This window comes from Anas acuta, chromosome 11 (assembly GCF_963932015.1).
Source record: "Anas acuta chromosome 11, bAnaAcu1.1, whole genome shotgun sequence".
Lineage (NCBI taxonomy): Eukaryota > Metazoa > Chordata > Aves > Anseriformes > Anatidae > Anas > Anas acuta.
Window position 1 is genome coordinate 865,338 of NC_088989.1, and position 27,483 is coordinate 892,820.

Sequence of the window (27,483 nt, forward strand, 5' to 3'; positions counted from 1 at the left end):
AGGGAAGCCGGGGGCTTTGCAGGACCTCCTCCTTGGATGTCTGTTTTAGGGAGCAGATGACTTTGAGAAAGCATGAGTGGAGGCAAATTTCTGCATAAATGTCGTGGAATTACACTTACTGTCTTTGAATATCAATCCCTGGGGATACTGATCCTCAGAACAAGGCAGCACTTTTGTAGTTTAATGTAAAGCTTTTCCTATGCAATGTGGTTTCATAAAAAATTTGGATCTTGGAGGCTTGAGGACTGCTATTGCTTCATGAAGTTAAGACGGGTCTGCTTAGAGTTTGGCTTTGCGGCACACCAGTGTTTTGGCCAAGTGGTGTTCTGTTTACAGAGGGAGATCGGAGTCATAGCAAGAGTGCAGCATTTGGAGAGAGTTACCAAAGCTGGAGCAAAATTGGAGGTGGAAAGTTACACCTTGAGAATCCAGGGCTAATGCCCTAAAAAGCCTTTCTCCTTTGGAAGTAGATAGGTCCTTAGCTCTCACATCCAACCCTCAGTTTCCTTTATAATGTATTTCTGCTCTACAGATTTCTGTGGCTTTTTTTTTTTTTTTTTTTTTTGTCCCCATTATATCTTGGGTTATTTTCCAAGTTGCTTCCTCATCAGACTTTTAAATTGTTTTTACTATATTAGCTGACAAATATAGGCAAACTTGAAGGTTTGACTTTTTTAGAATTCTAAGTCTTGTAATTTTTTAGTGAAAGCTGTAGAGTAATTCCCAAATTGTCTGGATAAAAACTAAATATAATTTTATGGGAGTGACATTTTCAGGAGGATTAGAAGATTGAAGATAATTGAGAAAATGTTTTCAAATTGCAACATTCAGTCTCTGCACAAAGCACTATCAGATTTACAGTCTGCTTCTTGGAGCTTTGATTACCTCAAATAGCATTTTTCTTCAGGAGAAAAAAAAAAGGTTTCAGCGAGGCCTTTGTGGACGCCAGCAGGGGGATGGCAGCGGGCGAGGGCGGCGGTTCGGGGCTGGGGCAGCAGCGAGGGCCCCTTGGTGGAAGCTGGAAATCCTCAGCTGATGACGGGCAGCGTGGCTCTCAGAGCCCTCCTGCACCAAGGAAGGGCCGTGGGATGTAAGCTGCCGCCTGCAGAGATCTGCACGGTGCTAAATCCACCCTGTGCAAGGACTCCAACTCCCATTTCCTCAGTGTTAACTTAATCTAGACTTTTCTTCATTTTCCTTTAGTGCTTACCTCCTGTCATCTCTTTTATCCTGTTAGATGTTTGCCAGAGAACTGTGCTTTACTCCAAATGAAATCGTAGTAGTAGAAAAACCAGAGTCACCCCCGCTGCTGTTCTTTCAGCACAGGGCAGTAGGCAATATTGTTTGCTAGGCTCCAGTGATTTGGCTTTTAGTCTGTTTTGCAGTTATTCACCTGCATTTCTCAGTTCCTGACTGCTGTCAGTGAGCTGATGCATGGGAAGAGAAGCTTCAGTGGTGAGGCGGATTAATGACAACAAATTATGCAATCTAGAAAATGTGTCAGCCACTGAGTGCAGGATGTCTGGTGGGCGGAAAATCTCATTACTGATCCAAGGAGAATGGCCAGACACCATTTCATTCAAAATAAAAATGTGCAAATTAGCCACAGTGAAAGGCCAAGCTGTCTGAAACACGAGCTGTTTATATTTTATTGCAGATATGAAAGCCGAACCCATTTGATCATAAAAGATGTCCCATCCTGGGGACTGGTCCTGGACGATGGCCTTACTTTTCCAATGGGAAATTCCTGCTTGTGGCTGCGAGATCTGACCGTAGGGTGCACCAGGCTGAGCATTCTCCAGGTGCGAGTAGCCCTCCTCTGCCAGGCTGCCTTGGCTGGACCCCCGGGGGCCCAGCAGCAGCACGAGGAGCTCTGCTGCAGCAGCAATGCAGAAACTTTCCCAGATGTTGGTCATAATTCTTCTCCTCCAAAGCTGGAGCTGATGGACTGGTTGAAACCACCCATCTTGTCCTCGTTTCTGTGGACTCTGGCACTGGCAGTGACCCTGGTATAACTTAGAGCTGGCATTTAGGGTACTCACTGAAGAAGTATTTGGAAAAAAAAAAAAGTGGGTTTTCCGGGCTTGGTTCTTTTTAGCATGTCATAAATTCACTCAGAAACAGTTTTTATTAGACCCAAATTACTTGTAAGATCATCTCAATGACCCAGACAGCATTGGTTGGGGAAAAGGGGGGAGGGGGAAGGGGAAATAAATGATCCGTGCCTGTGATGCCTGCTTGTGCAGGGTTTGAGAGGCTTTGCGCAGGTGCTGGCAACGCTGCTTGGCTCCCAGCCCTGCCGAGGGGTTTCTCCTCTCCTCCTGGGGCACCCCCGCTCTTTGTGCCTGAACTCCTTCTGAAAATTCTCCAAATAGATATTTTCCCCCATAACTGCACATTGAATTCCCATTGAATCGGCACCTGGAAGCAGTCCTGGACTCGTAGATCTACCACGTGCAGGAAGTTTTCTGTGCAGGCTGAGTGACTGACATTTATTTATCATCCCGAAAGCAGCTCGCTTGTTCACTGCACGTACCACAAAGTGGCCTGAGCTGTTTTTTCTCCAGGTGCTCTGGTTATAAATTGCTCTTTTTTCCCCTGTTCAGTTTCACTGCTAATATATAAATCTGGGCAGAGAAGGGCTAAGTTGTCTGGGAGCCAAAACTGCCTGCTCGTAGTTCTGGTGTTCTAGCTATTTTACAACCCCTTTATTTGATGAGCAGCAGTTAACCCAGTAAAATGCAGAGATAAATGCATTGTAGATGACATATACAGCTGCATTAGGAGCAGCAAGAGCCTTTGCTGAGGCACAGTAAGCAAAGCTGGGATTCAGGGAAACATATCTTCAGTAGCTGCTGGAGACTCATCAGCATCTTGGCGAGACGATGCTGGAAGCGCTGGGGACCGCTGGTGTTTGCTAACTAGCGGGCTTGCCGGGGACAGATCCCTGCTGCTGGCAGCGTGGGCTGTCAGGAGGGGCACGAGAGATTCATGTCCTTGGGGAACTCCAGGCAGAAAGTCCATAATGAGCTGTGCTCTTCGTGGGGAAAATTGTGTTCCTAATTAAAGTCAGAGAGTGCTTCAGGGGGAAGAGCCTGGTGAAAAGATAGTCATCGTCTTGCACTTCGTAGTAATCAATGGTGGGAAAATAAACTTGTGATGGAGCAGCAGCAGGTTGAGGATTGATGACTTATTCATGTGGGAAGTGGCCTCGGCCACCTCCTTCCTGCTGCGGGGCAGGGGAGGGCAAAAGTGTCTGGGCCGCTTGTTCTGCAGCAGCCCCCGCTTTCTGCCGTGCACGGCTGCTGTTCCTTTACTGGTCTTGTAAACACTGAAATTGCCTTGAATGAATTTCATGACTTCTGCTACATCTCTGTCCAGGTGTGTGAATGAAGTTGGGGAAGGTCCTTCAGTACGCAGAAGCGCTGCTCAGACACGATCAACACCCAACTGCAAAAGTTTGGGACTGCCCAAGAAGGCGAGATTTTGGAAGTGGAGCAGGAAATAAAGGTCTCCCCTTCTGGTACGTTAATCCGATACAGCATTTGGGACATTTTCTTGTCTCCCTCTGGACCACTGTATTTAGGCTACCTTGAGACTGAGGCAGGTGAGTGGCTGCTCTGCTCTGCTACGAGCCCTGCTGTGGTTTCAAGGCAGCGTGGGTGCTTGGGGTCTGCTGCAAGTAGGCAAAATGGGGATGGACCAGAGAGAGCTGTGCTACCCCTGCACTGCGAATGCTGAGAGGGGTTGATATTCAGGAACGGGAAGACGTTGATGCAATAAGAAAGAAAGGCAGCAGCAGAATGAACAAAGCAAAAGGAGAAAGTCCCAGGGATGAGTTTTTCAGTGGCTAATCAACAGATGCATGGGACCAGAGACAAGGAATAATTTGTATCCAAACTGTGCTCGTGCCAAGTCCTTCAGCTGAAAAAGGCTAAATCTATGCAGGAAAGCTGAAATGTCAACTGAGAAACGCTTCAATTAACATACAGATGTTTTTATCTTCGTATTTTATTTATTTATTTTGCCCATTTTTCCTCTGCATGAGCATGCAAAACGTTTTTTCCTATTTGGTAGCTACTGTCTGTTACCTTAATCGCAGCTCTCGCTGGGGTTGAATACAGAGCACCGAGCGTTATGTGCACACAGAGACATGTAACAGTTCCTAGGAAATCACCGAAAGAAATTTAGTACTGGAAAGTTAAGTAAGCTCATGCTGAGAGCCAAAGGGTCTTAGCTCTGCCTTTCCTGGTGTTTGGATGCTAACTGTGAGGTCTTTCTGCTAGTACTGTTTCTCAAAAGCATGCAGTAATCCTTGCTTTTCTATAAGTAAGTAGCTAAATTATTTTTGTTCGGTTCTTTTTTTTTTTTGGGGGGGGGGGGAAGGAATTGCACCTAGGCTGGGAACTAAGCAGCTAAAATTATGCTCTCAAAAAGCTGGTAAAGCAATGAGCTGCTGGAGATGATCAACTGAAGATGAAAAAAGGTCCTACCAAGGGGTCTAGCTCTGTACGCAGCTTATCAGGTCCGTGGTTGTTGTACTGCAGTAACTTGGAGCTGGTGAGATTCCTTGTGATTTTCATAACCTTCGTTGGATCAGAATCAGTGTCTAAGGGGAGGTAACTGTGTGCTCAGACAACGGCTCGCTAACGTCAATGAGCATCTGCTGCGGCAGAAGACCAAAATCAGCAAGGGCTCGCTGCTGGCTGGTCTGTTATTTGAATTCCCACCCGTCCCTGCAGTCAGAGCTGTGACAGGTTAGTGTGCTGCCGGCTCTGTCCCCGAGCTGGCTGTTCCACACTCACTGGCATTTCACGCTGCCCTTTGGCCAGACCCATCTAGGTCAGCGTTGGTTTATTACCAAATGCCTGGAGTGACTTTACTCACTGTGTCTATCTCATAACAGTTCAAGAGAAACTTTAAATATTATTTCTGGCTGCTCCGGACGCTAACTCTAACAGCTTTGCAATGGAAGTTTCCACGCAGCTCTTTAGAGCTGTGCCTTTTTTTCCACTGATTTACATTGGCCCAATCCCACTGAAGGAGACGAACAGTTACATAAAGGAAGAAAGGATTTCATTTATGCTTTCGAGGCATTTCTGTGTGAAATGACCAGATATTCTTGGCCCTGTGGCGTGGATAAATAGCAGTGAAATGGAGCTGAATGCAGCTCAGCGTGGTGCTACCTGCCAGTGTAACCTCTGCCGAGGGGGAGAAGGGATCTTTTGACACGTGGGCAATGAATGCTGCGACAAATGAGAGGTGCTCCCCTGATGTCTTTGGGCTTGAAATGCACTGACCAAAACTCTCTGCACTGCTCCACCCGCGCTGGTGCAATTTGCTTGCCAAGGAAGTGGTGGTGGGAATTGTCATTAAACTGGAGGCTTTTAGTGAATGGCAGGAAGAAAAAAATAGCACCTCTGAATCAGACTGGACTGTCTTTGAATCACCAAGTGCTTTATAAATGCTCATAAAAAACAGCAAACAAACATTTTAAGGCTGACTAAGCATCCCCTTCTTAATGCCACTTTGATACTGTTCCCACTGTGAAATCAAAAGGTGGAGCTGTGCCGGACCTCTCCCTCGGGGAGCAGTGATGGCACCTGGGTGGCAAGCACAGCTCCTGCCTCCGGCCCCGTCTGCATCCCCTGCTGCGTGTCCGTGCAGCTTTCACCCCTGCAGCGTGTGCTGCTGCCAACGGGTCTATGTAATAATTGCTTCCATGTGTGGAAATGGTGTCCCTGCGTAGCTGCTCAGGAAAGAAGGGCGCTGTGTCCCTGCAGCAGCTGAGAAGACAGCCCGTGGACAGCCTGTGGTGGGCACAGGAGTGAGCCCCATGAGAGGCGCATCCATTGCTGCAGCTCCTGACCTTTCTCGAGCCCTGCCTGGCTGTCTGCTCCCCCACCTCCCCAGTAACCCCGTCAGCTCTTCTGGGCATGGACACGCTGCCATCCTTCTCCACAAGGGCTGAGAGGGGGAATTCATCATCGCATTATGGTTTAATATTGGGAGAAGGAGGTGCTGGGGCTGGCAGGGGTGCCCAAGGTGCCCGTGTTGCCTGCAGCTCTGGCTCCTGGCTGGCAAGGGCGGCACGGAAACGCAGAGAAGAGGAAAGGGGCTGGAGTGCACAGGTGTCGTGTGGTGTCAGTTTGAAATGTCACCCATCGATCTGTAAACTGCCACAAAAGATGAATTGCAGTTTAAATTGGATTTTGTAAAAGCAGCCATAAAACATCTTGCCTTGCGATGCCATCTCCTTTATAAGGTGCCTCATTGTGCAAAATGGCCCTGACGCTGCCTGCTTCGGACCAGGCTGTGTATGGCTGCCCACCGGAGATTCTTCTGGTTGCTCGCAGTACTCCGTCCTGCCCAGGTCAGAGTGCTCCATGAAGCAATGGGGAGGCAGAACACCCCGTGTCAGCATGTGAACGCCAAAAGACGCAGGGCTGCACCAAAAGATGCGTGCAGATGGCTGGGGTGCAGCCTGCAGAACGGAGGGACTTTTGGTCAGGCTCCATACCCAACCTCACAGCGCCAAACGTGTAGGGCAGCAGCATTCCCTGACAGGCACTGCAAGGAAGCAAATAATTAGCATTCACAAAGTCTAACTTTCCATTCTGCCCCATTAATTGAAAGCTTAATTACACCATTTAGACAACGTGGGATCAATCACAGGACTGGGCTGCAGCAGTAGCTTAGCCAGCAGAACAGCCCCTTCTCTGTCTCTGCCACACCAGAAGCTTGTTTGGTCAATATTCCCTTCGCCAAGCTTGCAATATGGGAATAATCAAGCTATTTAATCAGTGGTTAAAGGCTGTAAACATTTCATGAAAAGGCTTGTAATTTTTGGTCTAATATATTATCTCATTACAAACCTTCTATTCACTTCAGAAGGAATTTAATCTATCGCTTGCTTAAACGAAGGAGGTCCACAGTTGAGAAATGACCGTGTTAAAAGGGAAAAGGAGTGCCAGCAGTGAATGAAGTCACTGGCAGATCGGGAGCCCTGCGGTGTCCTTCCAGAACACAGCCCTGCCTCCCATGGGCGTGCGGCCAGGGCAGGTCCATGTGGAGCTGCCCGCACTTCATCTGCGGGTGTGCGCCTGGGAGCAGCTTTTTGGCCAGTCGCCTCTCCCCGGCTGCACCCCCAGCGGTCAGGAGATGTCTTTCCAGCACGTCTGGCAGCCGGTATCGCTGCTGGGAAGGTCGTCCCTGGGGCAGTGTCCCGAGTTTCCCCGTGTGCTGCGGGGATGCTGCAGGCAGGGTGGCGGTTTCCAGCCCGCACCGCTGCCTCGGTGGGTGCAGCACAAGCAGGGAGGGGGCACACCGCCACGGCTGGGATGTGCTCGTCCTGTGGCATTGTGCAAAGTCCCTGCTCTCCTAGGAGTGACCCGTGTGGGGCTTTCTGCAGAGCTCGAGGCCCTTCTAAGCACAGTGCATTTCATGCCCTTTGCTGCTGCTGCTAGAGCTGTTAACTGGAAATGGTTCCCAGCCTCTTTCACGTGGAGTCCTTCCCTGATGAGCTTCTACCTCCACAAAATTCATTCTCCTGCTTTCTCACCAGCCTTGAACCCAGCTGGTGGTGCCACCAACCAGTATTCTTCCCTGGGTGAAAAGCACTACGGGAGCTCATTTGCTGTGTGCTGAGGACAAAGCTTCTCAAGTTCACGGTAAGATAATCAACCTTGGGTTTTGCTATTTATGTATTTACTTTTTTTTTTTTTTTTGGCTTTGCTTTCTTTACATTAAAAAGATTGAGCAGGGTCTCTTACAACAATGTAAGCACATTTCATTCCATGCTGTTTTTCATCACATGCTGTTCTCAGCTAAAACACCAGTAATTAAATGGCAGAGCTGCTGGACGGCGAGTCCTTACGGTGCTGGCAGGCCAGGCGGTGCTGCAGTGCCCACGCTGCCCAACATCACTCGTGTTCCTGCCATCCATCTGCTGGGGGGCTGAGTGCTGAGTGCTGCTTGGCTTCGCTGGGTGACTGACCAAGGCTGCTCCAGGTACTGAAAAAGTCTCACCTCCTTGCAATGAAGACTCCTTGAGGCAGAAATGTTAAAATTTCCTCAGCCTCCTGTCTCTGGAAAGGATATGATAGAAAACAATTTTGCATAATCTTGTTTGACTAATGCTATTAGTTTGAATGAACCATTTCACACTGCGCCTTGAAGGAAGAAGGCAACAAAGGAGAAAATTTCCCACTTCTGGTAGCTCATTCTGTCTCAAAAAAGAGAAATTTGGCAAAAGTACTAGACATTTGCTAGGAATTAGATATTGACAGCGAGTATAGGAATGTCCCAGATTTCCTGCCTATAAAAACAGAAAATGCTGTCTCTGTTTAAGGAATATTAAGAAGATATACACATCATATTAACGTAGTCCTTCAAATATTTATGTCCCGGTCTTACAGATGTTAACACGTTGTAGTCTTGAGTAGATCCTGTGGAGGTCACAGAAAGGTGTTTGTACTCCTCCAAGAACCGTGGATGGAGAGCCCAGCATCTCTGCTTTTGTGGGAGTTAAGTTCTTAAAGCATCACAGGCCAGGCCCTAAATTTTTATGTCCTAACACTGAGTACCCTATTGTGGTATTTAAAAGCATAGATAAAGATTTAGCTTTGTAAAATGATACCATATTTCCAGGATGAACTTTTTAGTAAAGTAATTTATGTGTCTCACATAAATTCTTTTCTTCAGCTTCGTGCCCGAGAATTCTGTCTGCATTTTTTATAGTCAATAGAAATTCTGAACTAACGGTCTGGGTGATAGTGACAATTAATGGAAGATTAAGGCAGCCAAACTGAGTACACTCCAGAGAGACTTTGGACCCCAGCTTTACACACTTCTTTCCATATGAAACTTTAAACATCAGACTGTTAAGAGGCACTGGTACTGCGCTTCCAAAGGGGGGTGTCTGGAACAGAAGTGCAGCTCTCCCAGCTGGAGTTACTCTGCTAATTCCCTCTGATTCTGACATTGTAGAGTGAGTAGGTAGGTGCTCTTTTTTTCTTAAAATGCTTGCACATAGCATGGATAGAGCAGGGGAAAATGAGGCCGTATTAGAAGGGCTGATTTAGAAGGAAATAGATTGCAGACTCCTGAAAAAAAACATGCTTAGTGTTATGGGTTACTAATGTAATAAATGTCACAGGGAGGTTACATTTTACTTGAAGCATAAAAGTAGGGTAGAAATGCCTTGTTGGACATTGAACTCTACCTCCAGTAGTGCTTCTGAACTATGGCATTTGTATTTAAATCTGTGTTCAGTCCTTTGTGACTTGCTACATGACAAAGGTTTGTATTGATTAAATACATGGATTTGTATCTCCTAATCTCAATTGCTTATAAGAGTTTGCGAGTAGAAACAGGACAAATATAAATTACTGGTGTGTTCAGATGGCATTGTATTGTTTTTTATCTAAAAGTTTTTATCACAAAAAGATGTTTGTTCACATGCTAGCTATCACCTAAAGTCACTTTGGAGACTAAAAATTAAGGTCACACCATGGTGCTAAGCCTTCCCATACACCCGTGACTAACGGGTCTGTTGCAGGCTGTATCTCTGCTGTGTTTCCGTGGGCTCTTGACAGATGCTGTGCATTCAGTGTAGTCCGGGAAATCAGAGGAGTGCTGGGTCTCAGCGACGTTTCTGGGCCAGACCTTTTCTTGGCTAACTTGCATTGTCTGATGAGGTGTTCACGCTATCTGCAGTGGAAGATGATAGATTTGAAATGCTGTTATTTTGCTTGGCGTGGCGCATATTTCATTGAGACTGTTATTGAAAGAATTGCTCTGTCGAGGACATCGTATAGTGCTCTCTCAAGAGTTAGTACTTCACGATGGGATTTTTTTGTTCTAAAATTCTCAACATCAGTCTGGTTGAAATCAATAAATTACTGCCAACTCTGACAAAAGTGCAGAGTTGGGACAGTGTTTAATGTTTTTGAACAATCACACTCAGGCTCTTCTCTGTAGTTGGGAATGATGTGATGAGAAACTTTCCACTACTTTAAATGTTAAGGAATCTCTGAGAGTATTTAAAAACATTCAGCTGCAAATGTTCCATGGTTTGGGTGGTTTCTTGGAGTACAGCATGTTCTTCTTCAGATTTTCATCCAATCTACATGCTTGTGTCCCAGACTTGTCTCCATGGTTCATTTGTGTCTCTATCATAACGCACGCGAAGTGAGTGACACATGCATATGAGGCAGATCTTTGTGGAGTGTTTCATTTTAGGAGCGATCTGCTAAAGGCAGCTGAACACAAGCTGTTTGTCCATCACAAGACGCATAAAATCAACAGGTCTGCTGGCAGCCTTGATGCAGGAACATGATTTGGGAACAAGCACTTTGAAAATACTGAAGTTGTGTGTATCCAGCTGGGATCTATGTAAAACTCCAGTTTTTTTTGGCTCAACAGTATGTATCAACCTGAGTAGCTTTTGGAGATTTGCTTAATGTCAGGCTACTCCACCTCTTCCTAAGTTTTCTGTACGTTTCTGCCTGCTAACTGACAGAAAAGCAGGCTGGCACTTACTGGTATTTTAGTTCAAGTGAACATTGCGAGGAGTTGGGGGGAGGGTCTGTGTTCTCTGTTTTGGTCTTGCGAGTATAATAATTTCTTGTCACTTGGTAGTTCAGCAACATTAAGCGTTTTTTAATTCCGCTCACCGCAGTGCCAGTAAAGCAGCGGGAGGTTTCCTGTGGAGGACCATTACTGCCGTCATCACGTAGGCGGCCTCGGCTCCCTTCTGCTGCCAGCACCCCGCGTGCTCAGGCCGGCCCTGAGAGATCCGAATCGCACCCAGACAGCGCGGGTTGCTTTGCAGTTTTATCCTACGTGACTTGGGCAACGTGCGAGGTTCTCATGAACTCCTGGACAGTTATTCCACCTTCAGGAAGCACTTCAGGAGTGCTCAGAGGCGATCACTGCGACCTGCCATTTTTTGTTTTTTTCACCCATGACATTTATTGTGATTAGGCTGTGTTTTGTGGTGCCCTCTGTGTGCAGACAGAGTGCCCGTGCCTCACAGAGCGGTGCTGTGGCGATGCCCACACACAGCCTGAACCGGGGCAGGGTCACAGCGCCCCGCTCGGGGGGGACCCCGGGGCTCTCCCAGCCGGGCCCCACACCCCCATGTCAGGCCGTGTGCCGGGGAGCGCCGTCCAAGCGCCCTTTGGCCATTCTTTGCCCAGACGCCGCCGACCCCAACCCGAGGCGTTTGAAGCGGCCGCCCCGTGAGGCCCCTCCCGCGGCGGGCCCGGCCTCCAGCTCCCGGCCTCCAACTCCCGGCAGCCGCCGCCGGCGGAAGCGCGGCCCCGCGGCAGCGCGGGGGATTCGGACTGGGGCCGGGGCAGGGCCGGGCCGGGCCGGGCTGTGCCGCCATGGCCCTGCCGCTGCCTGAGGCACCGTGGCCGGCGAGCCTCACCCCGCTGAAGGTGCGTGAGGCGGGCGGGATGGCGGCGGGCGGGCTCGGGAGGGCCCGGCGCGGCGGGGGGGGCCCGGGCCGGGGCTGTCGGTGCCGTTGGTTGGCAGCGAGCCCTGAGCCCCGCGTCTCGTTGCAGGCGGTGGACGAGCTGCTGCGCTGCGGGATCTGCTTCGACTACTTCAGCATCGCCATGATCATCCCGCAGTGCTCGCACAACTGTAAGTACGGCCCGGCCCGGCAGTGCTGGCACGGCTGTAAGGATGGAGCCCAGCAGCTGGCGGTGGCAGCGTGTGGCTTGTCCTGTCCTTGTCACCGCGCTGCTGCCTCCTGCCCCATTACACACAGAGCAGGGGGGCTGTGACAGGCACAAATCCTGGCGTTCTGACTGCCCTGAAGCCTGGCTTGGTGCTCAGCTGGCAGCTCCGGTCAAACAGGGCCGGATACGCACATGGAAGTGTTGTGTGGTGTGGCCTTCATCTCTCCCAGCAGATCCAGGACTGGAGAGCGATCCTGTGGGCCTTATGGGCTGGCAAAATGCTCTTGGGCCTTATCCGGATGACAAAAAGCTGTTGGAAAATCTCCTCATCAAAATTTCTCTCCTTTAGCATGAAACAGACCAGCCATCGGTTTATCATTTATGGGTGTGCAGCACAGACGTTACTGATCCTGTACATCCTTTACAAAACATGCAGCTCGCCTGATTGCGTGTGGCCAGCAAGGATGTTTCCCTTGTGGCACTGCAGAGGGGCAATTTGGGACAAAAGCTGTGAAGAGGCCACCAATTTCTCTACATTGGTTATTGCTGCAGCCGCCTTCTGACAATACAAACACTTCTTGTCTGCATTGATGCACTTAAACACCACCTTTTCCTAAAGTCCTTCACATAAATATCTTTAATAAGATCATAAGGGCAGAGCAAAGACAGAGCCGTATGGCAGAGAGCATGAAGTGTTACGTGATAAAATTTCCCGTGCTGCTCTGCCTGCCTCAGGCTGATACCTGCTGGAACATGCTAGCAAAGTGGTGTGCTGCAAGTCAGCTTAGGGAAGGGCACACTGCCTTTTCTCTCATTAAAATAAATACTTATAATTGATTTGTTTGGAAACAGCAGCACTCCCCCTTCCTGATGTCAAGGAGAACAAGGTGGTCAGGCAGCGAAATTTACGTTAGCTTGACAAAGCTCTAGCTGTTGAAAATGGGCTATTTGTGGTGGGGAGCACTGGAAATGTTCTACAGCAACTGGTGTTACACCCTGCCTGTGACGCAGCTTGGTTCAAAAGCCTGTAATTCAAAAGAATGATGGAAGTGCTCCCTCACTAGTCCTTTGGGGGAGCAGTGCAACGTGCTGCTGGGGACTGGCGAATGTGCCTCGTTACCCCTTAGCAGTGGCACCAGGCTGAGGTTGTCTTGCCCTGCTTTAATGAAACAAAAATGCACTTCTGCTCTTGCCAGTGGGACTGAGATTACATGTTGAAAGATGCTTGCATAAAGATCGCCATCTAGCAAACCTGTCCATATTTTATTCTATGGAAAATGGTGTATTTTCAGTATTGGTGTGTTGTGGAATATTCTTGCATACACTGAATAAAAAGGAAAATATAATAGCAAGCATGTGTTGAAAGGAGGCCTGTTTAAAAATTATGTTTTTTCTTTTTCTAGATTGTTCCCTTTGTATACGCAAGTTTTTGTCCTACAAAACTCAGTGTCCAACATGCTGTGTGGTAAGTGATATTTTTCCTTTTTTGTTGTTGTTTCTTTTTTGACCAGTCTTGGGATCTTTTTCCTTTGGACCGTGCTAAATAATTAATTGTGGTCATATATTACCACCTTTCCTTTCAGTGAGCAGCTATTTAGGCAAATTGTGGTGCTCTTATACCTGAAACTCTTCTATTTCAGAGATACTTTTATGTCAGCATAGGCAGAAATACCTGTAGCATCAAAACACAGTTTTGACTCAGAACTAAGTATAAAATCTGTAATGAAACGTTTAGTATTGCCTCCTGATTTGTTAAAATAAGCCAGCATTTAAAATGTGAGCGCTGAAATTGAAGCACTTGCATTTTCCACGTTTGGATGTCCTCACTTCCAGTTCCAAGGCACCCTTAGAAGTGCCCACAGACCACCTAGTGACGGAACGCACTGACTGGACGATGTGGCGTTTTGGGGAGGAGAGAGCTATGTTTCACAGCCAGGAGAGGAGGCGTTTTCTATGAAAATTAGGTTAAATGTGAGAAGCGCTAGTGACAGGTTTGGCCTGCTCTGCAGGTAGGTTATTATTACCATCTGACTTGAAGGCCTTTTCTGATTAAGGAGCACAGAATACAATTTATTCTAGGCCTTAATCTAGCTTTTCATCTTAAGCCAACTGGGTTTTATTGAATTCCTAAAAATGATAGGCTGCCTGAAAACAATGAATGATGCTTCAAGAGTATTGGCAAAATAGAAGTAATTTTCTTTTTTGTTGCTAAAGCATGAAAAGACTAGACTTTTCAAGATTGGAAAACAGATCTATCTGTAGCGTTGTCAGTTCTTAAAACAAGTGCAGACTGATGTATTTTTCTGAGAGTACATTTTACCAATGCCGCCTTAAAAATCACAGGGATTGATGTGAGCAAGACTCATAAATTTTTTTTATGACAAAAGAATAGATAAAACCAGAGAGATAAAAATCAGAAATCATTTTAAAAGAATGAATCAAATGCGTAATGCCTCTCTTAATTCATATTTTTATTCCATTTTCACTACCGAGATTAGCGTTTTCCTTCATCTGGTTTCATTCCTTGTTGCTGACGGTTCCTTTCACATTCATGGGATCCCTGTTGTGTTTTCCAAAGTGATTAGAACTGCACTACGATAAAGCATTGATGGAGACTGGGCACACTGGATTTTGTTCTTTTAGCTTCATGCTTTATTTTTGCGTATTGGTGATCATGTTCCAGACTTACAGTGCTCTGGCAGTTATTTTAGAAGTTTTTCAGAAAAAATGCTTATGCTTTATGCATCTTTATTCACATAGCAATTTTGGTGGTTGAAGCATTGATTCACAAAACAAATTATTGGTCACTTGAACACTTTGCGGATATTGCTGTTTTTACTGTATTTGATTGTTCCTTTTTTTCCCTTTTCTTTCTTTTTTTCTTCTTTTTTTTTTTCTTAATAGGCAGTCTCAGAATCTGACCTGAAAAATAACCGGACATTAGACGAACTAGTAAAGAGCTTTAATTCTGCAAGGTATTGTGTAATTTTATGAATGCTTTCTCTGGTTTGGCAGTTTGAAGGGCAGATGTGACTGAATTTGTTTGTATTAATTCAGATTTTGTGCAATATTCAGTGTCTGCATTTGTGCTAGAAACTGAAATTGTGTTAGCAAAGAAAAGATTCTAACATCTATATTCTAATAATAAAGGATTTGATGAAGATGGCTTATTTTCCAAGACTTGAATGCTACCAGACTGTGTTAACTGTATGAGACACAAAAGATCTGACCATATAATGTGTTTTGAAAACATGTATAATTAAATTGTATAGTGAAAAATCAAGTGAAGTGGTATAAAGATATTATCTTAAGATTTGTTGTCAGATTTTTTTTTTTTTTGGTAGATCATCTTTACAATTAAGGCAGGTGACTGTATTTGGCAACTTTATTTATTTTAAGTGTCATCCAAAATGATGTAAAGATCTGTGTGATAATCTTTGTGACATACTAACGAATGAAATCCATTCATCCTGATAACCAGCTGTACGCTTACATTTTATTTTTGGCTTCCTTAGTTCCTTTGCTTAAGGCCATTGCCTCCTGAAATCTCTGGGAACTTTTTGTGGTGTTCTTTATTTTCTTTTTTAATTAGAGTTGTAGCATTTGCCAGTAAGACCCTTAAAATACATGCCTGAAAGTACTTGGTAGAAGAGTTTCAGCCTTGCAGTGATGGTTCAGGTACTTGTAGTGACCTGCCACTTGCCAGTGGAGGTTTCCTGCCTCTCGTCACCAAGGCAGGAGTCCATGTGGGTGAGCAGAGTGAGGAGAAGTGTGAGGAGTGAGCAAAAAAAATCCGGCATTGGAGAAATGTCAGATGAATGGTTGCACGTCTGGAAAATTCCTGCAGTTTTTCAGCTGAAGGTTACGGTCCTCTCAGGTGATGTGTGGAGTCTGTGTAAGCACATTTCACTTTTGTTTCAGGTTAGTTGCTTTGTTATTTACAGTCTCTCCTGGCTTGTAGGAAGACGAGCAGATGCTGGGAGTTATCTTCTGTGGTGAAAATAACGGTAATAAAGATCTTCTTGGAAGGGCCTTCCTAAATGTGCATAGGAAATTCTGAACAGAATGATTTTGTCCAGTGATAGTGGTCAGCTTGCGAGGGAATTCTCTTGGTGAAGTCATTGGATACGAAAAATGTACGTGTTGAGGGACAACACATGGGAATCTTCCTGGATTAGAGAAGTAATGGAATATTGTACTTTCACCTACCTTTCCGTTCATTTAATTTACCTTTGATCTCCTCATCCCTTCAGAAGACATTGACAACAAAACAAGCATGACTTGGTAAATGCTTTCTGCAGTAGACATGACATTTCTGCTATGATCTCTGTTTTCTTTTGGTTAGGAGCAGCTCTGTGATTTGCTAAGCGTTTTGCAGGTATTCCTATGGATATGGGATACAAATACACTATCATCTTTTTCTCTGAAATGAACCTGGAGCTTGAAATCAGAGGGATTCTTGGCTTCAGAAGTGATATGAAGCATAATTCATGCTATGGCTTTGTTTCTTAAGAGAGTTGCTATGTGATGAAGAACTAATCTTCTGTATGGCCATTATTAGATTTAATAGATTTTATTTGGAGAATTGAAATTCTGCAGTTCCAGTATTTTAGCTTGAACTCTGTCTGTAGTGTTTCCTACTGATAAATGGGTTACTATTATTTGGTAACATCTAATTTTGCAGGGAACGAGTAGTGCTGACTTGGATCCATTACAATAATGAATCTTAAACATTACATTTTTTTGACTGCTTTAATGGATCAGTATAAATCTTACCAGAGTAGTTTAATACCCGTTCCTTTTGTGACTTGGAGTTCAATCAATTTCTCAACATAATATCTGATCAATAAACCTAAAACTGTGACGTCCTGTTCCTTACTGGAGTGGGAGGTGAGAGAGCTGGGGCCGGGCTCTTCTGGGTCTCGCTAAGAAAGGCCTAATGGCAAATGGCTAACTAAGGTAACAGCTTTAGTAAGACAGAAGAAGAGGAATATAGACTGAATAAATCTTACATCGCTTCAGATGCTGGATGCTCTGTGTTTTTTCTTCTCTCAGCCTGATGCTGCATTTACTCAGTGAGTGGTCCTGAGCTAGGAGAATGCTCGACTGGACAGTGTTAAGTGAAGAGTGTCGTTAAATCGCAGGGGCATTGCTGGTTTCTGCCCTAGAGATGTTGATACAAGATGAGCCTTCTGTCTCCCACCCTTTTGTTCCCCACCTTCTTCTTTGTTTCTCTTCAGCCCTCCCCAAAACAAATCCAGACTCCAGGGTCTGATTTTTGAAGCGTGTGAAGCTCTCCAAGTCCATCCTGCCTTGACTTTGAGCCTCAGGTAAATTATCGTTTATGAAAATCAGGCTTTAAATCTTTTCAGCATTTCAGAAAACGCAAATGCATTTCTGAAGTCAAGCCTGTAGGGAAAGAAAATGTTAATGTTGCTAGTACTTAGCAAAGTAAAAGCTGTGCTCCAAGGTCAGCGCGTGTGTGGGAATGGTAATCATTCTAAATAGACCTGAATGCTGATCCCATTTGTACTTATGCTCAACATTTAGCTTGTGCACGAGTGTTTGCAGAATGAGAGCCCTCACAGTAATTTGTGCTCAGTGAGAGTTGTCTTAAGAGTCCTTCCTGTGCAAGCCCGTGCAAGCTCTGATACTTCCAAGTGGCAGGGAGGGTGTCCGTGGCGTTCCTGGTGGCCCACTGGTGTTGTGTGTGGTGCGAGGTGGAGGAGCTGTTCTGAGCTGGCTTTAATCAGTCAGAACCTCCCGTGTTGTGTTCAGCAACACGTGGAGATACTGAGCAATGAATGTGTTAAGGGAGTGCATCGCTCTTATCAGTATAACCCGTAGGGTGTTCTAGTGGGTGCAGAGCAACCTTTGCTTGGCTTTCTCTCTGCTTGTGCTGCGGTTTGTGGGCAAATCTGTCTTTGGTCAGGGTGCTGCTACTGGTGCAATCTTCCTTTAGGAACAGTGCCTTTATATGTTGCATTGAGACCAGTCGCTTCCAAAACAGTAAGTGTAAAGACAGGGGGTTGTTTTAAAATTAATTCCATTGTCCTTTAAAAAAGAGACTATTCTGATAGAAATCGTCAGTTTCTGTATCACATAATTAGAAAATTTAGAAATTAGCATTATGCTTGCATGAGTAGAAAGCTAGTCATTGCTGGAAGAACAATCTGTGCTTTTTTCCTACATGGGGAAGAAAAATATGTTTTCACTTTCAAAGTTATAACTTTTTTTTAATTAGGGTTACTTGCAGCTAGTGAGTGAGAGGAATAAACACATCCACTCTGAATGCTCTTAGAGAGCAGGTACTGTCGGTTCTGAAACACTGATGGATGTCCAGGAGTAATGCAGAAGGAATTTCAAGGGGAGGACAGTCCTAATACTACTAAAGGACAATTTCTGTGTGAGTTTTTCCTAGGCAGATTTGCAACCCTATCTCTTCCTCTGAATTTATTTATCTGGAAGCATTGGGTGCCCATCTACTTTCTCTGCTTTATAGCTTCTTTGGCAAGGGAGGAGGAAACTGCCCATAAAATGGGAACTGGGATCTTGATGGAAGAGGACACTGAAAAATTCTGTGTGGGTCTTGCGGACTTGCAGAATAAAATTGTCACTCTCTGCCAGGCATGCTTTAGCATGCATGCTAAAATGGGTATCCTTTTACAGTTCTGCCTAAATAACAGGAATTCCCTGCTCTAACCCACACCGCCCGTTAAGGAGGATGGATGACAGGGAGGGATTTGTGTCGTGGTTACAACAGTGAATAGAAGGACACACTAACAGCCTGGTTCATATTTCAGTCTTCAGAAGGTACTCATGCTCTTAAACTGAGGCTTGTCAGTTGTGACACATTTACTGATTCTTTGCCAGTACAGTAAAATTGTATCTGCTAAAACCTTCCCGAGCTGATAGCCTGTGTTAAATTCATAAGAGCATATAATAGATAATTTAGGTAGAAGTAATCAGTAAAAACTGCACGCAGAATGCAAAGCTTTCTAAAAATTGTGTTGTGTTGTCCTGACGTTTGCCAACCCAGTCAGTTTCTGGGTGAGCTGCATGATGTGGGGATGGCAGACAGTGGGCTTTGCTGGTAATCTCACGCATTCTCCTTAGTCTCCTGTCCTTTTCTCTCTCATGACAAATGAATCTCCAAACGTAATTGTGCTTGCCAAAGTTAGGTGAACGGCACCTGTCAGAATTCATGTGAATAACAAGAAATTTGAGCAGTTCTACCTTGGTGTTGAGGAAGGGGAGCGGAGGCTGGCGGGGTAAGGCCGGGCAGCCACCTGGGTGCTGGGTGTGCAGAGCCACTAGGTGTCATCCCGCGCCGAGGGACAGCCTCACAGCCAGCCCGCCTGTGGCTTTTCCCTACCATTTTTAATTTAATGCTGGCATGGTCGGTATCTTCCCACCAAAAGAGGCATAGAGACTTACTGTGTTTTGGCAAATGAGTTATCGCACTCCTAGTGTTCTTTCCATTGATGCTGTACCAAAATTGGATCCCTTCGGAAGATTTCTTTAGGTCTTTATCCTTCACATCAAGGAATAATTCCGTAAGATTATTCATACAGCAGTGGTGTAATTAAAGCAACCTTTATTATCGACTTATTGCTAGGATAGGTTTTGGGTTTTTTGTGTTGTTTTTCTGTTTCCTCTCTCTGTTTTATACCAGGCCACGTTGCATTGAGAGGGCTGCTGCAGACACTGACGTTTGCTTAGAAGATTTCTCAGTTCTGGCTGCCTCCATGCAGGCATTAACTAGCTGCACATGAAGCAAGATGGCCTTTTACCTGGGTAACCCATCCTGCAGCTTCAGAGCCGCTCTCCCCAAGTGCTCTCGCTCAGCTGGCTCCCGAGCTGCCCGTGAAGCTGATCCTATGACAACAGTAGCTAGACCACTCTGTACTTGTGTTAGCTGGGGAATTAACCTCCCTAAAAGCTTCCAGTCCATATCTAGGCATGGGCAGACAGAACAACATAGTTGTGCTGCCACGCTTAATTGGGCTTGTTTGTACTGCAGAAAGTCAGCGTCTTGGGATGGCTGCGAATTGCAGCTGACAAATGTGGTCATTACATGCAGTAATCCAGGAAACTTCAACTCCAAGTCAGGCTTCTGAGTCCAGCTTGAATATAACCACTGCAGAACGTTGTGTGCTGAGCTGATTATTCTGTTCATTTATCAAAAACCTATCTTAAACTGGTATAATTGTAGGGACACCCCGTGACTTTGTACCTGCTCACAACATTCATATATACAGAAAACTATTAATTAGGTATTTTCAGATGTGATAAATCTTTACCTTAAAGGACTTAACAGTTTTCTAAGTAGTTACCTGAGGCTCAAACATCTTCAGCTATAAAATCTGAAAGCACAGCTGTACTTCAGACTTAGTATGGCTTTTGTGCCATCGTGAAAGTGCAGCGAGAAATGGTGTTATGGCAGTGTGCATTCTGTAGGTGCATCACTCACAGTCTCTTACTTTTTTCTTTTTTTTTTCTTTTTTTTCCAGAAAATGAATAGTAAGTAGAATTAGGTCAACTCTTATTTATTCTTTTTGAGTCAAAAACTTTGCAGGCTGAGAATGTAGACTTGTGTGTCTTAGGGGCAATCCCTTCTGTTCTGCAAACATTATGGGAACAGTGTGTTCTCACTGGGCTGCAACGCGCGGTTTGAGCTCCTTTCTCTTCAGCTCATTGCACTGGGTAAGTGTGGGGATGTCCTGAAACAGCTGATACCTGATCAGGTGTCTCGTGCCGTATGTGTGGTGGAACAAGAAGGTGATATAGATATATACGGGGAAGTCATATGGTTTGGGGGCTTGAGGGGGGCACAGAAATGAAGCTCAACTCCCACAGCTGTTCCTTTCCAGAGGCTTTGACACCTCAGATGGAGTGAATTGTCAAAATCAAAGCGGTAAGGTCATGGCATTTCATTAGAGAGCAAGTACTATTGCCTCTTTTTTTTTTATTGCAGGACTTCTCATGGTGCAGTGGGCTGGGGCTTGGCGGGTGGTGGTGGTGAGAATGGCAGCAAGGCAGGAGGGAAGCTAGTAATGACCTGGGCAGCTGTGCTTGTGCTCAGCTTTGTGCTGTCTGTGCTTGGAGGCCTTGGCAAGTGCCTTGTGTGCAGGTTGCTGAGGGGGGTTCGAGCAGGAAATTAAAGGGGATTAGGTTAATGATCGCACACATGCTTTTGCTGGCTCTCTTTGGGTGGATGACATGAACTTCTTTGTGACCCGCGGGATGTGGAGGGCTTGTCAAAGTGTCGGTGGGTAAGCACAGTGTATGTGGTTTGTCTCCTGTTGCTGTGGGTAGGGAAAGCCTTCCCTTCACCTGTGGTGGTTCAGGAGTGAAAGTGAACCCTGAGGTATGTGGGCAGTCTAGACAGCTGCAGCGCTATGCAGCCTGCGTGCCAAGAATGTGGGCTCTGGCTTCACTTGGCTTGGATTGATCCGTGTAAAATGCGTGGCAAAATAAACACAACTCTGCAAAAAAACCCGGGGGAAGTAGGAGTAAAAATGCCTTTGAGACCTTTTTCAGTTGTTTGAGTAGGACAACAGACTTTGTAATTCTTTGCATTAGCCCAAAGCTAGGAGCACCGACGAGACGGGCAGAAGAACAAGCCTTCTCCTACCGTGTTCCTACTGATAAAGCTCGAGTGTATTTATTTGAAAAGAATCTTCTGTTTAACTGGCATCTTTACATTTGCTAGCCCTGAGGAAGGCAGCGAGTGAGGTGGAGGAAAGCCACGCATCCAGGAGCAGTCGGCGTGATGCTGGAGATGGAAGCGGGCTGTCTCGGTTTTCCCTGTACTTTAAATGAGAAAAGAGTGGAGACTTTGTGCCCTTTGGCTGTTCAGCACTGAAGTGTGTACCAAGGACTAGCTGAGGTTACCCGACACTCAGCCTCAAGAGCTGACAGCCGTGTGGTCAGTGGGATTCTGTTGGGCTGGGAGCTGTGCTCCTAGAGAGCATGGAGACACTTCCCGGTAGGCCCCGTGGTTTCAGGAGCCACGGTTAGCTGTGATCTTCAGGAAAGGGGGAAAACTTTGTTCTTTGTTGTAGTCCGTGTGATTTGTTGACACTCATTTTGTTACGTTTGCAAAATGTTATTTATTTTGTTTGGAAGTAGGGAAAATATTTTTTATATCCTGCTAAGCGTGGCAGTGCTGAACTGTGGGGCTCCTGGTTTGCGTGGGCGAGATGAGTCCCAAGTGCTGCACGTTAGCAACTGGACAGTGGGGAAGGAATGGAGGAAAACTCCAGCTGTTTTCCTTCTGTTTTCTTCTCCAAGGAGAAGCTAGCAATGCTGTTAGATGTAGCTAACTGCACATTGTCTTTTGGATACTTCTAGGCAACAGCTGGTCCAGTTGGTCTTGGATACTCCACTGATTTCATCTCCATTGGCCTGTAGCAGGCGTTCAACTGGCAAAAGCCACGCTAGGACTCCTGCGTCTTGGCCAGTCTTAAAAGAAGAGGTGCCAGTGATTGACAGTTTCTTGAGAAAGGAAGATGTTTGCACCCTGACAAAGACAGATGGTCTGGCAGAAACAGATCGGAAGGTTTGCAAAACTGAGAAACAGCATAACCTCTGTAACAGCTCTGCAGAGGCTGGTGGCAAAGACAACGAAGTGGGATCACAAGAGAGTCCTGAATGCACCAAAAACCATGAGAAACCTTCTACGTCAGTGGTAAAAGTAGTCAACAAAGGTGAGGGGATTAATTTTTTTTTGTTCTGCTCACTTCCCCAAGTCCGTAGCTGCAGCTGGTTGCGTGCATTAAAGTACCATCAGTCTATGGCATGCATCTCGTTTCTGCATTGTCCTGATCTGCACTTAAAGCACGGGCGTGCTCAGATGCTTCCTGCTTTGTTGGACTGATTCGTTCAGATTACTGCTACACGCATATTCTTGATGAGGGAGTTTGGGCTGATGTCAAGTAATTAAATTGAGTTTGACTCTTATAGATTCCTTTGTATTGTGTAACAACTCTTTTAAAAACAAACAGAAAAGTTGCACAATAGATTTATTGAGTAAAAAGTGAAGTCATTTTCTCTTTTCCTTCAATTTGATGAGCAGGCAGACAACATTGATGCTTGTTGTTCTCTTATATGCTCTGCAACCATAAGCAAGGTATTTTACAATTTGTTTGTTACTTGAGGGGTACACCCCCAATCAAAACGATCCTGTTTTCAGTTCTGTTAATGTTCCTATCCATACATTTTTTCAGAAGAAAGTAATCCACTTTATTCTGCTGTAATTGTAGATTAATTTATTGAAGCATGGAAATGTCCATTTATACTAATCAACTGCAGTGAAACGACAGTATCTTCTTAATTTTGACATCACAGCGGGCATCTTATTTAATTAAAAGTCTAATAAGATCATAGAATATCCTGTGTTGGAAGGGACCAGCTTGGAGTTGGTTGGAGTAAAATTTTGAGACTCAATAGTGCATGTTTATATATTCTTCTGTTTAACAATTTATTTGACTGAAGTTTGGGAGTTCATATGTATTCACTAGCTGGGTAGAATGTAATACTGCCAGAAAAGTGGCCATGTGAAAATGGTATCAGCCTGGTCAGAAGGTGTGTTTTCTGGTTTTATTAATCAGATTTGCTCACATTAGGAATTTCAAACTAATATGAAATTTTAGCTCTCATTTATTCTTGAGCAACTGAAATTTTCACTTGCTGACCATTTTATGACCTTATTAAATGCTCAGGTATGCATTACATTGAAATTCCTTCAACAAATGCAAAGTAGTTGGTCACAGAATATAAATGAGTGATTCAAAATGAGGCAGTGCTGAAGTTCTTCTAGTAACTATTAATTGTTGTGTTAAGAATTGAAGAGTAAAATTCCAATACGATACTTACGAGTAGTCTATTATTTTGTTAACCGTCCCAGTTAATTGTTGTAAGTCAGGAACTGTAAAGCAGTGTTACCAGATAGCTCTGAATTCACACATTTCAGTGTTTATGCTAGGTTGTGTTTTGCTTCTTTTTAAAAATCCAGATTGATTGTCTTCATACTAATACAGACGATAATGGCTAGAGAATCTGTCTCATGCTGTTCGTTTGAAGTTACCCTTTCGTTTTTTTTACAGAATGTACAGAATGCAATTGCAAAAGACAAATACTTTAAGTCTGTGTTTTGACTGTCATTACAGGTGGCCTTCACAAGTACTTCTTGCAAATATGATGCAAGAAGAATTCGGACATGGGTGGGGTCAGTTACAGGGCAGTTTTGAGTGAGTGAAAGTCACAAAATTGAGTTATAGGCACTTCACAAAGAAAGGGGAGTGGACTATGAAGCGTGATCGGATCACAGAATTCCTGTGAGGTTAACTAACTCGTGTGTTGATGTGAGCTTTGAGACCCACGGATTTGAAATATGGAAACACGATGTTAATATGAACAAATTTTGGCTATACTGCTCTATCAAAATACAACAACCTCTTAAATATAGGAGTGAAATACTGCAAAAATGAAAGGGATTATCACAGAACTAAGTGTGTGTTTATATTGGCAGTGCTAGGTTAATGATTGGACTTGATCTCAGTGGTCTTTTCCAACCTAAATGATTCTATGATTCTGTATTAGTCCTTAGGGTTCCTTGTAGCATGCATGTTCTAGATTTTTACTACAGTTTTAATTCTCTTTGACTGCAGGGAGAAAGATGAGATGCATTCTGATAATACATAGAAAGGGGAATAACTTCTTGAGAGTGAAAATGAGTGCTAGAAATGAAGGTTCTGGACAAATGTGCCAAAACTTTTTTCAGAAACCTGGAATTCTGTGCTTGTATTTTATTACATCAACAGTTAGTTTTTCTTATGAAAATACCTGATTTTTGTTGTAATACACATGCTAGTAAAACCATTCTCCCTTGCTTTCAGTGGAGTGTCCTGTTTGTGGGGTTGCTATTCCAGATGAAAATATAAACAAACATCTAGATAGCTGCTTGACCAGAGAAGAGAAGAAGGACCGCCTTAGAAGGTAAGAAGCATCTCAGAACTTTTTGTGTGCATGTAGCTATTGTTCTGCACTGAAATAAGAAACATTAGTTGATGGGTTGTAATAATATAGTGGATTGTGCTTGTTTCTTGATTACCTGTAACATACGCCAATGTAAAATCACTCTGTTGTTCATCTGAGAGTTGTGTCTTTTTTGAGGCCATTTTCATAGAAAGCTGAAAAAATCTCATAAGCAAGTTTGGGGTTGCAGTTTTAATGCTTTTAAAACTTCCCCAACTAGTTTTTGTAGGACATGGCAAGTATTTGTCTGGAAAGTCTTTGTGTTTCAGCAGTCTGAATTCAGCACACATCCTTCGGAAACCAGACTGAACATCAGCTTCATCCTAATGAAGATGAGCAATACTGAGTTTGCTGATGTGATTTGAAGCCCTTGCTGTCAATATTAAAAATGGAGCCGCAGTACTTGTTACTTGGGAAGTGGCGTTTGCACAGTTCCCTAAAGGAAATCAGACAAGACCTCTTGCTTTTTGTATGTTTGAAATGTTCTTTGTGCTAGATGAAAAAGTGCTCTGTCTTCCTAGAGCTATTGCTGTTGCATTAGTCAGACGTTGTGTGATGTGCTGTACGTCGCTCATGGCTGAAATCATTCCTTCAGCTATTCCTTACCCAAAGTGGGTGAAATGCCCTGTAAAAATGCAAGTCAGTATTTGTGTTCTTACTAGAAGTATTAATTAAAAAATGTTTGTTTCCTCTTCCTTTTGCAGTTCTACTCAGAAAAGGAAACCTATGCCTAAAGTTGTTTACAACTTGCTCTCTGATCGTGAGTTGAAGAAGAAACTAAAGGAACACGGACTGTCTGCCCACGGGACCCGGCAACAGCTCATTAAAAGACACCAGGAATTTGTGCACATGTATAATGCTCAGTGTGATTCTCTAAATCCCAAATCTGGTAAGTTAGAAATTCTAGGAATGTTTTTATCATCACAAACTTTTTGTATGCGTTTCTCTTTCTTTTAGCTCACAGGATAGGAATAGGCTGGTTTAAATATTTGGAATTATTATAAGATCCTGATTTTTGAAATCATGAATTAACTTGCCAGCTCTGGGCTTGGCATGTAGGAGCAAGCGTATGAGAAAAGCAACCTTGCAATCAACACTATTTGATTTTTCATTTTGCTCCTCCAAACGTTTTAAGAGCTTGAATAAGAACTAAAGAAAGGGCAAGTCTGTAAGTGACTTAGGTGCCAAGCACCACCACTTGGTTTGCACCATGAAAATAAATATTGGTGTGTCTAAAAATTGTTCTCCAGGACTTTGGGAAATCTCTGTGATGAGAACCAGCGCATACAATTAAGATTGCATTTGATTTCAGCAAGTTTTGGTTTTATATTTCATTTCAGCAAGACTTAGCAGGGATAGGGTCTTAGCAAGTTTATGCCTGCAAGAACAACACTTGTATCAGAGTTCAATGTCAGCGATTTATGCTGGTCTGGCAGTGCAGCTCAGTCCCCTCAGAGCCCCTTCCCGAGTGCCCCCAGAGGCAGGAGAAGACGAGTGGCTGCAGTAGGTGCTGGAGGTAGGCAGCCTCTGGCAGGCAGGCTGGCAGGAACCGAGCAGCCCCAACGCCAGTGAGGAATGGAACAGACTGCTCGGTGCTGCTGCTGCTGTGCTGGGCTCGGGGTGAAGGAAGGGAGGCACGACCTGGCTAGTGCTGCTGCTCCTGTGCAGCCTGCAGCCACGGGAGGTGGGCACTGCCCTGGCTGGAGCCTCCTGCCTCTGCTGGAGCTCAGCTCTGCCGTACGCCTGGCTCTGGCAGCCTCGTGATGTGCTGGGTGTTGCCCTCGGAGTGATTCTTCACTTGATGCTCACGATGAAGCAGCAGGGAGCCCCTGTCTGTGTAGCTCATCCAAGCTAGCTAAATGAAGTTACACGGTGCGTTGCACTCTGCTTTAGCTAGGATCCGCTAAATAAGGCAAAGCTCTCATTGAGTTCTGCCTCCATACCTGTTAATGAAGGGTGAATTATTAAACTAGCACTTAGGATGCAGACATGCATTTTTGATGGTAGCAGTGAACCTAAGGTCACTGTAAAATACAAAGCATGGATGCCAAATTCCTGGATTTTGCTTAAACCAGTTTTGAACAGGTTTTACTCCTTCGCAGCATAATCAGCTTCTTGTTCTCTGCCAGCTTTACTCTCTAGTGGAAGTGTTTGTTTTAATAATCTGCGTAACTACCTAGTAGCTCTGTGAAAATGATTAAGTGTAGAAATGTTCGTAAAAGTAAACGTCAAAATAAACCATGCAGACAGTGTAGTGTAATGTTTATATGCTTTTGAGGTGTCTGACCTAATGGTTTGGGTGGGTTGTAATTCATGCTTAGTCAATGGGCTTTGGGTATAAGCCTGCAGACAGACTTTTGTTGCCTTGGAAGGTACTCCTTGGAGATAAAAATAAGATAAGCAGTATATTTCATCATTTTCTGCTTAAGGATAGATTATAAAATGGAAGCTTTTTATAAAGATGTGCCTGTATGCCACAGATAGTGTACAGTGTGGTAGAGAAAGATTCAAATATGATTTGAAAAGACTACACTTTGCTGTGAATTTGGTACGGAGGAAACGTGAGCATGAGGGCCGAGGAGCTGCGGGAGGCAGCTGCCAGAAGCACTGCCCGGTGCTCGGCACTGGCAAATGTCCCGAGTGCTGGTGTGAAACCTGTCGGCTTGTATGTGCTTGGGATCTGAGCCCGAGTTTCACTGTTGGAAAGCTAAGGCGGGTTTGTCTCCGTGATTTAAGTTAACAGTAGTTTCAT

At 44.8% G+C, this 27,483-nt stretch overlaps 1 protein-coding gene and 1 long non-coding RNA gene across 5 annotated transcripts in view; both read left to right on the forward strand.

Moving 5' to 3' along the window:
- Window positions 1-1,659: 1,659 nt before the first annotated feature.
- Window positions 1,660-9,893, forward strand: LOC137862671 (uncharacterized). The gene is made up of 4 exons (XR_011100469.1): window positions 1,660-1,802; window positions 3,382-3,523; window positions 7,565-7,670; window positions 7,827-9,893. It is a non-coding gene; the product is annotated as an uncharacterized lncRNA (long non-coding RNA).
- Window positions 9,894-11,283: 1,390 nt separating this feature from the next.
- RAD18 (RAD18 E3 ubiquitin protein ligase) overlaps window positions 11,284-27,483 on the forward strand; it is a 42,910-nt gene continuing 26,710 nt past the window's right edge. For all 4 annotated transcript variants that reach the window (XM_068694338.1, XM_068694339.1, XM_068694340.1 and 1 more), the window contains exons 1-7: window positions 11,284-11,444; window positions 11,571-11,652; window positions 13,094-13,155; window positions 14,595-14,665; window positions 22,047-22,402; window positions 24,593-24,692; window positions 25,436-25,620. In XM_068694338.1, the coding sequence (XP_068550439.1) occupies window positions 11,391-11,444; window positions 11,571-11,652; window positions 13,094-13,155; window positions 14,595-14,665; window positions 22,047-22,402; window positions 24,593-24,692; window positions 25,436-25,620 (910 nt within the window). In that variant the 5' untranslated portion in view covers window positions 11,284-11,390. The remainder of the gene's footprint in view (window positions 11,445-11,570; window positions 11,653-13,093; window positions 13,156-14,594; window positions 14,666-22,046; window positions 22,403-24,592; window positions 24,693-25,435; window positions 25,621-27,483) is intronic.